This window comes from Lagopus muta, chromosome 1, assembly GCF_023343835.1.
Source record: "Lagopus muta isolate bLagMut1 chromosome 1, bLagMut1 primary, whole genome shotgun sequence".
Classification (NCBI taxonomy): domain Eukaryota; kingdom Metazoa; phylum Chordata; class Aves; order Galliformes; family Phasianidae; genus Lagopus; species Lagopus muta.
In genome coordinates this window covers 108,304,012-108,316,419 of record NC_064433.1, presented here as the reverse complement: position 1 = coordinate 108,316,419, position 12,408 = coordinate 108,304,012, and the positions used below count along the sequence as shown (strand labels likewise).

The 12,408-nt window shown below is 47.6% G+C and overlaps 1 protein-coding gene across 2 annotated transcripts in view; it reads left to right on the top strand.

Annotated features, from left to right (window-relative positions):
* Nucleotides 1-2,934: 2,934 nt before the first annotated feature.
* Nucleotides 2,935-12,408, top strand: part of C2CD2 (C2 calcium dependent domain containing 2) — a 36,506-nt gene continuing 27,032 nt past the window's right edge. The window contains exons 1-2 of one of the 2 annotated variants that reach the window (XM_048966879.1): nucleotides 2,935-3,312; nucleotides 4,590-4,688. In XM_048966879.1, coding sequence (XP_048822836.1) covers nucleotides 3,019-3,312; nucleotides 4,590-4,688 — 393 coding nt within the window. In that variant the 5' untranslated portion in view covers nucleotides 2,935-3,018. Of the gene's footprint in view, nucleotides 3,331-4,589; nucleotides 4,689-12,408 lie in introns of both variants that reach the window. The other variant, XM_048966870.1, reaches the window with a different exon arrangement.

Sequence of the window (12,408 nt, the reverse complement as noted above, 5' to 3'; positions counted from 1 at the left end):
AGTATTTCTACTGAGGTCACAGTGAAAATACTACATTTTTGTCAGCAGAGATTGGTAAGCATCAATACGTAATAGATTGGATATCTCCTGATCTCACAAAAGAACCAAAAATAAGAATAATTAGTCAAACTGAAGTTCTAAGGATGTCAACATCTCATAGCCCTTCCGTATGGAGAATGACTCCCTTATTAAATAAGAGGATGCTCTCTGCAGTTCAAGAGGTGTGAGGATCTGTTCCCAGACAACAGCTAGCCCCATGCTAGCCATGCTCCCATGCTAGCACCTAGCTATTAAAGCTTGTTTAGTCACACTTCCTTTTTTTGCAGATTGCTGACCATCTTCCAGCAAGGTTTCCCTGGGCATTTCATCCCATCCTTGTCCCAGCCCTTTGCACAACCATCACTCTTTCTCAGAGAGCTGTCACAAAGCAGGGGAAACATTTCTAGTGTGCCAAGCCACGTGAGACAAAACAGCTGAATGTCACCTTGAAGAAGGATGCAGAAAGCATAATGGAGAGTACAAGTAAGGGTAGGTCAAAATGCATAGTGAGAAAATGCTAGTGAGCTCATCTAGCTTTAGGATCGTGCCTCTCCTTGCCTACAACCCTTGAGCAGACTTGCTAGGTTCAGGCCTGTCACCTGTCCCTGGCACAGCTGGTAGAAGTGTGGGAGAGAGGTAGAAATGCTACATGTGAAAGAGATGATGGTCCTCTTTATATGAGAACGAGCAACCTGCCCCGAGGACACATTTCATATGTGAAAATGGATGGGCCTACCTCTCTTAGTGGAGCTGTCAGTGGAAAGCATGAAGTACTCTCATTTCAGGCTGACTGCTGGGCTAGCAAAATCCTAAGGAAGACATGGTTATAGGCATGTTACAGTGAGAATGGTATCCCACCACGTCCTGGGTTGCTGGAAAAAAGCCATGCTGGGCAGTGTGCAGCTTTGCTAAATAAGCTCCTCTTACACTTGTACTGTCCTGACAAAACCCTTTGCTTCATATTTCATGTTAGACTGTAAGAGGAGCCTCATTTGAATCTTTTCTTTCTTACATCTGTGTAAAAATAATCTCAAGCTCAGAGACAGAGAATTAGTGGGAACTTTGAATTGTTTTTATCCCTGTTGTGTAAGTTTATGGCAGTTGTGTAAGTGGTCATTTAATTGCAGTAACTGAGCCTACAGTTTGGGTGGTGTTTTTTGATTGTTTTTGGTTGGTTTTGTGTGCATGCATGTTTTTGGTTTTTGATGTTGTTTGGTTTGTGGGATGGGTTTTGTTTGTTGTTGTTTTTTGTTCTACTTACAGATTTAAAACTGAGATTGACAAAAAAAACTGATGATCTCATCTGCCCTCTACTTACATCTGCACCACAGGACTCAGGGTCACCTTCCAGGTCCTCCATCTGAGTGCACACTCTGCTGTGTCCCAGTCCAAGGCAGGGCAGGACCAATTCACCATTCATCAGGGCATGTGCCATTCCCACCTTTCCCTGTGCCAGGCCCTAACCAATGTTCCTTCCACCTGCAACAGACCTGGAAATTTCAAACATGCACTTGAGGTCCTAAGATACTGCCCTTATTCTGTCTGTCGATGGAAAACAGCATATCTGGAAAGTCAGATGTATGGTGAAGCCAGCAGGTAAGATATATTATTGTTGCTCATTTGCCTGGGGTAACTTTACTAGAAACCTGTTCTAGGTAGGCAGTTTTCTTCTTGCATTTCTAACAGAGTAGGAGAATTCATACCTCAAAGGACCAAAATTGGATATGTGAGGGAACTGTGATAAACGATGCCTTTATAACTCTCTTTTTACAGAATCCTTGTAAGATCAGGAAAAAGGTCTGCTTCGGAGGGCGGTGGGCATGGAACGGGCTGCCCAGGGCTGTGGGCATGGCCCCAAGTGCCTGAGTTCAAGGGGCATCTGGACACCTTCTCAGACATACGGCTTGAGTTTTGGATGGTGCTGTGTGGAACCAGGAGCTGGATTCAATCACCGTAGTGAGTTCCTTCCAGCTCAGAATATTCTATGATTCTATGATCAACTCTTTACTATTCTTACTTGCTTCATATTATTTCAAGCTTGTTTTGACATAATCACTAACAAAGATGTGTACTTTCTAATTAAAAGGAAAGATGGGATTTGGGAAATACAAGGCTTGATTAATAGACAGCCTAGTAGCAAGGCAAAATCACAGTTCCCAGCTTCAAAGTACAACTAATTACTTCACTAATCACATCCCCAAAGCTATACTTTGATGAGTACGATTCCGGATGCTCAGAGAAGGCTATTCCAAGTTCACCAGTTCATGGAAAAGGAAAGTAATTAAATATTAGCTAATGCATATCTTTGCTATAGTTTCAAAGTAAAAAAACGTAAAGTATTTCTAGCAACAAGACAGGGTCTGGAGAATCTCTTACATGAGAAGATAGAACCAGGGTCTTTTCAGAACTGGAGCACTGGGGCTCCCCCTGAGCAGCACTGCTGTGTTGTGTGGGTGACGGAGCTCTGGCACAGGCTGCCCAGAGCCTGTGTTCTCTTCTCCTCGGAGACTTCAAACGCCAACGGGCCGTGGGGCTGGGCACCCTGCTCTGGGTGTCCCTGCTGGAGCCGGGGTTGGCCCAGGTGGACCCAGAGCTTCCTTCCAGCCCCAACGGCACGATGCCTCTGTACTGTATTCCCTGTACTGTTTTCCTCCAACCTTTGCTTCCAGCTGTGAATCTGCTTGAAAGCGCCGAGCAAACAAGCACTTGCCGTCAGGTCTGCCCGCCCGCTCCACTTCTGCACCCCGACATCCGCGGGCAGGCACCGGACAGGTGAAGCCGTTCCCTGCGGCGCCAGGCCAGCTCCGCGCCGGGCCCCTGCCTCCCCGTCCGCCCGGCGGCGGCGTGGGCGGGGGCTGAGCTCGGCGGGGGCGGCGCGGCGCTGGGGCGCGTCCCCGTGCTGCCCGCCGGACGCGGCTGCCGGCTGGGCCCTGCGCGGGCTGCGGCTGCCGGGGCGGGGGGCTCCCATTATGGTCAGGCATGGCGTGGCCGGCGGGCGGGCTGGCCGAGCTGCGCTGGTACGCGCTGGTCGCTCTCTTCGTGGCCGCGTTGGCCACGCTGGCCGTTTACCTGGTGCAGTACGCGCTGCTGGCCCTGCGGCGGAGGAGGGGGAAGCGGCGGCGGTCTCCCCAGCAGCCCCCGGCGGCGCCGCGGGACGAGCTGCTGGAGGAGGGCGGCTCGGCGCTGGCCTGGGCGCTGTCGCTGGGCAGCTGGCGGCGGCAGTGGCGGCGGGCCTGGGTGGCGGCGCTGCGCGGCGAGGCGGCGGCGCGGGCGGTGAGTGCGGGGCCGCAGGTGAGGCGGGGGGGACAGAGGGGGGCGTGGGAGCGAGCCGTGGGCGGCGTGCTGCTGCCCCTCGGGGCGTCCGTGTGGGGGGAGCGCTGTGCGTGCCTCTCTAGGTCTGATAGAGCCGGTGGCCCCGGAGAGAAGGCTGGGGGCAGGAGGAAGAGCCGGGCAGTGTGTGCGTGAGAGATAAGGAGAGCAACGCAGCCCGGCCCGCGACCAACGCTGGCTGCAGGCGGGCGGCCCGCGTCCCGGTGTGGCTCGGCGCACGCCCCGCCGCAGCAGCTCCTTGCCGTGAGCTCACGGCGTGGCACCCTGCTCCTCACAAGGCGGCGGTGCGCTGGTGGCTCTGGCAGGCTCACCTCGCCGCACAAACTGCTGTGTGCCCCGAGCGGCTGTCAGCGCTGCCCGTGTCCCCTCACAACGACGGCCGGGGAGGGGCTCGTTCCCATCTCGTCGAGCTGAGTGTTGGGGATTTGGTAGTTTTGGCATGGCCTAATGCAGCTGTGTGCCTAACGGGAGCCCTGAAGGCCAGCCGTGTCCTGGGCTGCATCCAAAGAAGTGTGGCCAGCAGGATGAGGGAGGTGATGCTGCCTATCTGCTCTGCACTGGTGAGACCTCAGCTGGAGCACTGCGTCCAGATGGGGAGTCCTCAGTACAGGAGAGACATGGAGCTGTTGGAACGTGTCCAGAGGAGGGCAACAAAAATGATCTAAGGGAAGGAACACCTCCCTGTGAGGACAGGCTGAGAGAGCTGGGGCTGTTCAGCCTGGAGCAGAGAAGACCTGGGGAGACATGAAAGTGGCCTTTCTGTATCTAAAGGGAAGCCATAAGAAAGAAAAGCACAGACTCTTCAGCAGAGTCTGCTGTGACAAGACAAGAGGAAATGGTTTCAGACTGAAAGAGGGGAGATTTAGGTTGGACATGAGGAAAAAGATTTGTACAGTATGAGTGGTGAAGCACTGGCACAGGTTACGCAAAGAAGCAGTGGATGCCCCATCCCTGGAAACACTCAAGGTCAGGCTGGATGGGGCTCTGAGCAACCTGATGTAGCTGTAGGTGTCTGTGTTCATTGGAAGGGTAGTTAGATCACATGGCCTTTATGCGACACTTCCAACTCATACAAATCTATGTGTTCTGTGGAAGCTGAGGTGCAGCTGGGTCTAGATGTGAGCCCTAAGTGCAGGTTTTCAGGCTCTCCCTTGTATTTTCATCCCTCATCTCCAAGGGGTAGGTTCATCATCTGACAGTGTTCCTCTTTCCCTCCCTAGGACTCACAGCTGCTGACATTTGAGGAAGATGACCCAGCAGAACCACTTGAGCTCACAGTTAAACAAGTTGTTAGCGTGGTGAAGTCTGTTCAAGAGAAGGTAAACTTCATCTTTATTGTGCTTCAGGGTACTTTTAGTAGGAAATGCCAATTTGGTTTTAGCGTCAGTGGGAGTTTTATTCTTCATTGCCTAAGTTAGTGAAGGTTGATTTCAGACCTTCAAGGGCCTCCAAGGGACCTCTTTGCATTGATTCACTTCTTGAGCAATCCGTGAGCAAAGCACTGCAGGGCTTCTGCCAAATGAGCAACAGCCAGGGCTGCAGCAAGCTGTTAGAAACGCCTCCATGTCCTCCTACTGCCATTCTAGTTCCCAGTCCTGTTGTTGAGATTGGAGATTCATACAGGAGGAAATGCCCTGGGGCTAAAAGACCTGCCTGCCTTCTGCTGTGCTGTGGCTGAGGCAGGCCTGCTTCCTGGCTCCCAGCCGCACAGGGTCAGTGTGGCAGATGCTGAGTACTCCAGGTGACTCCTGAGGAGGACTTGCCTTGTCCTTCTTCTCCCACCTCCACAGCGCATATTGGGAAGTGTCCATGCTGAGTACAGGCAGTATTAGAACATGGTGGAATGTAGCTCTCATATCAACATACAAATGCACTAAGAGGAAAGGAGTGTGTGTGCTTGTTGGCACTGATAGCTCCTGTATTTCCATCTTGTTTTCAGGAGCTATTAGCCAATGACTGTTAGCTCAGCTTCAGGCCTTTGAATCAATTTAACCCATTACTTTTCTTCTAATTCTCCTTATTTATATTAGTTTGCTTGTCTCATTTAGATGTTAAGCAGTTCTGCTATGATTCCTTTGAAAATTATGCATGCTTATCTGTCTGATACCCAACTTACAGTCACACCCTGATTGGTGGCAGCTGGGGATTGCCAACATGTAAAGCTCTTTGTGCACTTGTTCTCCAGCCATAGTTCTGTTTTTTTTTTCTTTTTCTTTTTTTTTTTTTTCTTCCTCCAATGTTTCGTTTTCATAATAATGCTTCCTGCCCCAATGGCACTCTCCTTTCTGTGGGGCCTGGTGCTGCTGTGGCAAAGCTGTGGTAAGATGGGCAGCAGGAGCTGGGCAGCACTGGCTGTGGTGTGGCTGGGCTCCTGCTCTCCTCTGTCAGGGGCTTTGTGTCCTGGCATCCTCCCTCCTGCCTTGTCTGACCTTGGGTTGAGCCATTTCGGTATGTTAATCAAGCTGTTAGTATTGCAGCCAGCAATCTGATGTGGTTTCACAGCAGCTTAAAGCAATATAAGCACATTTAAAAACGTATTGGATTAAGAGAGTTTTGCTTACGTAATTGGGTGGTTCTGAATTCCCCCAAAACCTGTTTCCATAATCTTGTGCACAGCTGCTGGGAAATATTCTCTGAATGATTCCTATTCCTTCAGTTAAGGTACAGCTGAATAATTTATTTTTATTTCAGTATGTAATAACCTCAGAGTGGCACTCTGATGTGTACCTGCCTCCAAACACCCCAGGAGTTCTCTCATAGTCTCACTGTTTTGCTTACATATTCCTTGGGTAATACTGAGCATCAAAGTGTTTCATGTTTTTCCTTTTTTATTGCACTTCAAACCCTTAATCTCTGCAAGTATTTCCAAAAAAAATCAAAATGAAACTGAAATCTCCCTTATCAGCTTGTCTGGACACAATCTTTTCATGCATGTTAACCCTACCCATGACAGGGGGTTGGAGCTGGATCATATTTAAGGTCCTTTCCAACCCAAACCATTCTGTAATCCTATGTTGGTGGCTTACTATTGGTGCAGCTGACTCTGCTTGTGGCTAGTGACTACATGCTGCTTGCTTACCAATGTTGCAGCATCCCTTAGAGATCAGCACGTGCCTGGGCCATTGCCGGACACAGGACTGTTGTCTTGTAACTGGTTTGGCTTGCTTCTTCACTTGTGATCAAGATGGTGAGTGTATGGGCACCTTGCTCAGCAGCCAAAGTAGATTTATTGCACTTTGCTTCAAATAAGTTTTTTTAAGACTTTATACTGGAGAGGTTGTGGTTATCAAAGGAAGCAGAGGACTGAGGGTGAGGGATGAAAATAGCAGTAAATGTGGGAAGGACATGGTTAGTGGTTGTGGTGGTGATGGGTTGGTGATTGGACTAGATGATCGTAGTGGTCTTTTCCAACATTAATAATTCTATGGAGTGTAACACTTTAATGCAGGTGGGTGCATGCTTATGGAGCCCTGTGGTACTTGTCCTTAGTGGAGCAGTCTGTGCTCCTATGCACTGCATGGTGCTGGGAGCAGCCTCTTGCCTGGTACACACCCACGCCGAGCTGACAGGAGATTGCCAGCCTGCTGTAGTTCTGCATTGCTGCTGACAGCCTTGTTTGTGACCAGGACACACGCTGACACATCTGGCCCATAGGTGTGTATAGCCATGCTTGTGCTGAAGGAGCTGGAGGCTGTAAAACATTCCACAGCATGCCAATGCAGATACAACAGAGCTGCTCTGTCAGGAAGGTGGCATCACACTGCCCCTGGGCAGAGCCTCTGCTTGGTTGTAGTCTTCGCTCCAGGTTTGGGTCAGAGCCTAAATATGTAGAATGGAGCAGGCTGTTTTCATTGTGTGGGGCTGACTGTTCTGTTTCAATAAAATAAACATTTGCAATATTCTCAGCTATTTCTGCCAACCTTTCCGTTAGCAGAATCTATTTCCAGAAGCTTTGAACTTCCCAGCAGCATTAAAAGGCAGCAGAGGAGATGACTCTCTTGTTGGGAGCTTGGCACGGAGGGGTTTGGACAGAGCAGACTTGCCTGTTTCCCGACTGTTAAACTGCAGAAGTCCTCCCCTTCCTCCTGCTTCATGCTTAAACAAAGAGGGGAAGAAGCCCTCTGAGTGCCCACAGTTTGCTTTTCCTTTGATAAGCAGTAGTAAAGAGCTGCTGCGGAAGGAGTAGCTGTCCTGCAGCACAACAGGCAAGAGCAGATAGTAAAACTTTGTGTCACTTCTTTCTATTATGAATTCCATGGGGCAAATGGTGGAGCAGAAGGAGGGCTGCTTTGTGGCCTTATGTGAGGTCTCATTTTGAGACAGGCTGTGCAGTGTGACAACTCGTTTGGCTGTGTGCCTTTGCTGCTTTGTTCCCATCCAGCACCACTCTGGGGTGCAGAGCCCCCCAGCTCCCCTTGTTTCAAAGCCCACGAGGGCAGTTCGGTGCAGTGGCTGCTTTCCTCTCCAGGAAGGTCTGCTTTCTCATCCTGAATGCTGGAGCATTAACTGTATTCATCCCCTGCTATGTACATGTGTTTATCTCTGATTGTTTGTGGTGGACTGCACTACCCTGACCATCACATGCAATCTGTATTGTTCCTTAACTCCTTCTTTTGCTTGGGAAGCTGTCCCAGGGATTTGCTGCTTTAATGATTGTATTGTTTGTGTTTTATTTTTTTTCCACGATCCTAACTGGAATCATGGCCCACGCAGCTTTTGCATTTATTTATATTTTTTTCTTCCTGTACCAGCATGATCCTTTATCTCGAATGTATTCACTTTTTCCCTCAGCACTTGCTGTCCATGGGTATATCACAAGGGAATTACATTTCCTTCCAGTCTTTGTTTGACTGAGCTAAAGAAGTTGTTCCTCGGGTCTCTTTTCTCAATGCTGCCTTGCCTGTCCCTCATGCGTGTCCCTCTCTGCAGCTGCTCCAGTTGGATTCATTCTTGAATGTGATACTGAAGTGCAATGGCGCTACAATGAAGTCTCACAGTGTGTTGAGATGTCTGCCTTGCTGTGCTTCTTGGCAGTGCTCTCAATGCCTTTAAGGATGTTTTCCTGTATGACCTACTGCAGGGAACCTGCTTTAGCAAGGGGCCAGTCTAGGTGGTCTCCAGAGGTCCCTTCCAACCCCTACAATACTGTGATTCTGACCTGCCTCTCTTTTGGCTGCTTCACATTGTTGACTTCATGCTTGCAGGTCATGGCTTTTTCTTAGAGACATACTGCTCCTATAGAGGGGAGTTCTTCTTAATTCTAGCATGTATGCTTTGTATTTTGAGTTGCATTTCTTTCTTCAAGGTTTTCAGCTTTCTTTCTTCACTTTCTCCTACTGTTAAACTTTGGAAATAGGTGTCCCAATTAAAATAGGCAAGACAACAACATAGCTGATCTAACCTACTTTGAAACTGAGTATCTTGTCAAAAGGAGGCATCTGTGCTGGAATTTGTTTGCTTCAGTGGTGATAATTACTGGTTTGGGCCCTGTCAGACAGCCTGCTTCAGGTGCGCATGGTCCTTCTTCAGGCTTTAGCCCCATTCGCCAGCCTGGTTCAAGTGTCAGCAGTAATCCAGTGTCCACAGTGGCACTACATGCAAACTGGCAGACCTCTTGAATTTTGCTGTCTTCATTTGTCTCTTCATCCATGCTGAATAAGCTCTTTGCAAAGATTTGTGTGTTAGTGAGGCCAAAGTACCAAGTCTTGTTCTGCTACATGTTTTCCCCCTTCTTAAATATAGATACTGCTTCTTGTCCTCCCACCATCCAACTCACTTGGTTTGGTAGACTCACTGAAAATTCTCCCTCTCCTGTCTGATTGTATTCCCTGATAATTGCTTTTTTTAACCCTTCCTTTTTCTCTACTTCTTTTAATTTGCATGTCTATCACTCACAAAAGAATGACTGAAATCACTTAGTATATCTGTTTTTGTTTTTCTTCTGTTGCTTACACAGGTAGCTCCTTTTTCTGTGCACCCGTTCTATCACCCTGCCTTCACCCTAGAGCTTATCATCATTTTGAAGAGCTGCCCTGAATTTGTCTTATTATATTTGCAGGCACGCTTGCTTTCATGCTAGCTTCTAAAAATCTTCTTCAAGCAGTGCCTGGGTTAGACATTGCCTTTTCTCCTCTTCTCAATATTGTTTGTGTCATGTAGCAAACTACTTGGGTCAAGAGGGAGCTGTATAGGAGCTACAGAAAGCCCCTTAAGAAGCCAATCAATGGGCTCAGGTTGCCAAAGCAGGTGGTATAATTTTTCTTTTGAGTAGCTGAGTGTAATGATTGCGAAAAGGCAGAAGTTTCTGAGTGGAAGGTTTTATCATGGAGAGGTTATACATTAATCATGCAAACTTATCCATGCGGACATTGACAAGAGAAACTTCCTGCGCCAGAAAAGAACCTTCTCTTTCTCACAGTAATACCTCAGAGAAAAAAAAATAAATGGAAATTGTGGAGCTCCCAAATCTTATAGCATCCTGATCCCTGCAGCTGAGGTTAAGGCAGCTTTTACTCTGTGGCTGCTTCATGGTATTGTATTTGTATTAATTTTTGATTACTTACATGCTGCTGGTATGTATTTTGCAACCTCGGGTAACTTTCTCTTTCTGGAAACAAAATGCAGTAAAGCTGATTTCTGTCCAAAACACAATTGAGCTGATAATGCTGGGAGTTTTACATACCCATGTGATACAGTCCTGCTTGAGGAAGGTGGAGGACTTCCTCTGTTGGGCTCTAAGAACTTCCTTCAAGTTCTTGAAGAAGTTCACAGCCATTCACCATTCCCTTTACCACAGAAGGGACTGCTGTCCTGCACGGCGAAATGGGGGAGAAAGTCTGATGTGGAGGAGTAACAGAAAGGCTTTGCGTAAAGAAAAATTGTTTTACAATAAGGGTGGTGAGGCATTGGCACAGGCTGCCCACATAGGTGGTGGGTGCCCCATCCCTGCAGACATTCAAGGTCAGGCTGGAGGGGGCTGTGAGCAACCTGGTGTAGCTGTAGGTGTCCCTGTTCATTGCAAGGGGCTTGGATCAGATGGTCTTTAAGGGTCCCTTCCAAATCGAATGATTTGGTGAGAGCATGAATCTGTGTGGTGCTACTTCCAAAAGTGAAACGTCTTAATTCTGTGACAAGCAGGGGTATTCTGGTTCTTCTTGAACTGAAGTAGCTTTGCTGCCACTTCAGGGAGAAGAGCACATGAAATGTTTCAGTTCTGTCCAGAGGAACCGTGAAATCAAGATATGGAGAGGGAGGGCAGAGCAAGGGGACAGGTCTTCAACAGCTGTGAGGACACATGTCCAGACACTTCAGTTTGTTAGGAAAATATCTCTGTCTTTCTTCAACTATAATACTTTTCCAGACATATTGTTTTCTGAAGTTTACCTCGAACAGAGTTGGTTTTGTTTTGGTGTTTTTGTTTTGTTTTTTTGTTTGTTTGTTTTTAGGAAAACTGTATAAACAGTTTTAGAGAAAGGCCTGAGCACTTCTGCAGTGTGTAAGATCCCAAAAGTGCACGCCCTTGCTGGTGACAGTGTGCCTGTGAATGGGGAGATACTGTAGGGAGAGAAGGCACCTCGGTCTTGCTGCTGGAAGAGTCCTGGCGTTGTGCTGCTGCTGCTGCTTCGCTTCACTCTATTTCTGCTCATGTAGAAGCTTGTAGTTTGTATAGTACAAGACAGTAGAATGACTTCTTGGTCTAGTATTAAATGGGGAGGTTGGAGATTCATGATTCTTGAGATCCCTTCCAACCCAGGCCATTCTGTGATTCTGTGACGTCTAAACTCTCTGGGAGTCCACTTAGCCAGCCACAGTTGCTGTGGTGGTACAAAAGGCTTCATTTTGGAAGAAAGTTTGTCATAGAAACTATAGATTTTCTAGCCTCCATTGAAAACAAAAGGTTGATGATGAGGTGTCTCTTGCATGGAGTATTGGGAAAGAGACTAAGAAGATAAATGAAGTCGAAGGGCAGCTTACCAGTCCATCTGTTTTCTCATGCGTATTTGTCCTTTCTCAGCCAGAAAAGGGTGCTTCACCTGACCCTCTCCTCTGCTGCTAGCAAATGCATTTTGTCTCTAATTAGAGCTTCACAGGATAAGAATGAGCTTGGGTTTGTTGATGACTGCTCTTCACCTGCTCTGAGATAAAGAATCTGAAGAGGCAGATTGAATAGGGCTATGGGGAAAGAGGAGCCCAGCACAGGAAGCTTCAGTGTTTTTCTTCGTATTAGTGTTTGGGGAGGGGCACTCAAATGGCCTACATATTTCTGCAGAGGTCTATCAAAAGCATCTGCTGCATTTCTAAAGGAATGTCACTTTAGAAGGGAAGTAGCAGTTGCAGGCTCTCTGTTTCCATCTTTTACTTGAAAATAAACACATCCTGAGAAAACGAGTAGTGCGTGAACACAGCTGCCAACCCTCCTGCCAGCCTTGTGTTGTTTGTTTGTTTTTAAAGCAGTAATTGCCTGTTTACGTGGCAGCCCTGCCTCTTAGGCCTCCCGAAATTCCAGACGTGTGGCTCTGCATCACGTGTGCAGCAAGTCCAACTTGTTCTAAAGGCGCTGAGTTTCCCATGCATGCATGGATCAGATGCTTATGGGTGGTAAAGCTCTGTGCTTAGGATATGCAAGTGTCAGTGTTCTTTGTATCACACCTGTCTTCTTCCCTCTTTTTGAGCTCAAAAAGATAAAAGAAGCTGTCTACTTTTGCTGTACTTAAGAAAAAGCCACATCAATCCATTCTCTTTGTTAATAAATTGTATTCTGTATTTTGACTCAATTACAAGTAAAATGAGCAGTCAAGGTTTTTAACTTAAGTTAGTTGTTAACTAACTTCTGTTGTGTCCTAATTGTGGCTGCTTATGTTGATTATGTGGGATTAAGGAACATAAATCAACTTAGAGGGAATTTAGCTTTTGGGAAAGAGGTGCAGAAGGCAGACATGTCCACCTCCCAGCTGTGGTTTGCAAGACACAGCTTCTGCAACTCTTGTTGCTCATAGGTGCAGTTAGGTTTGTTATTTGCCATGAACACTCTGTCCACTT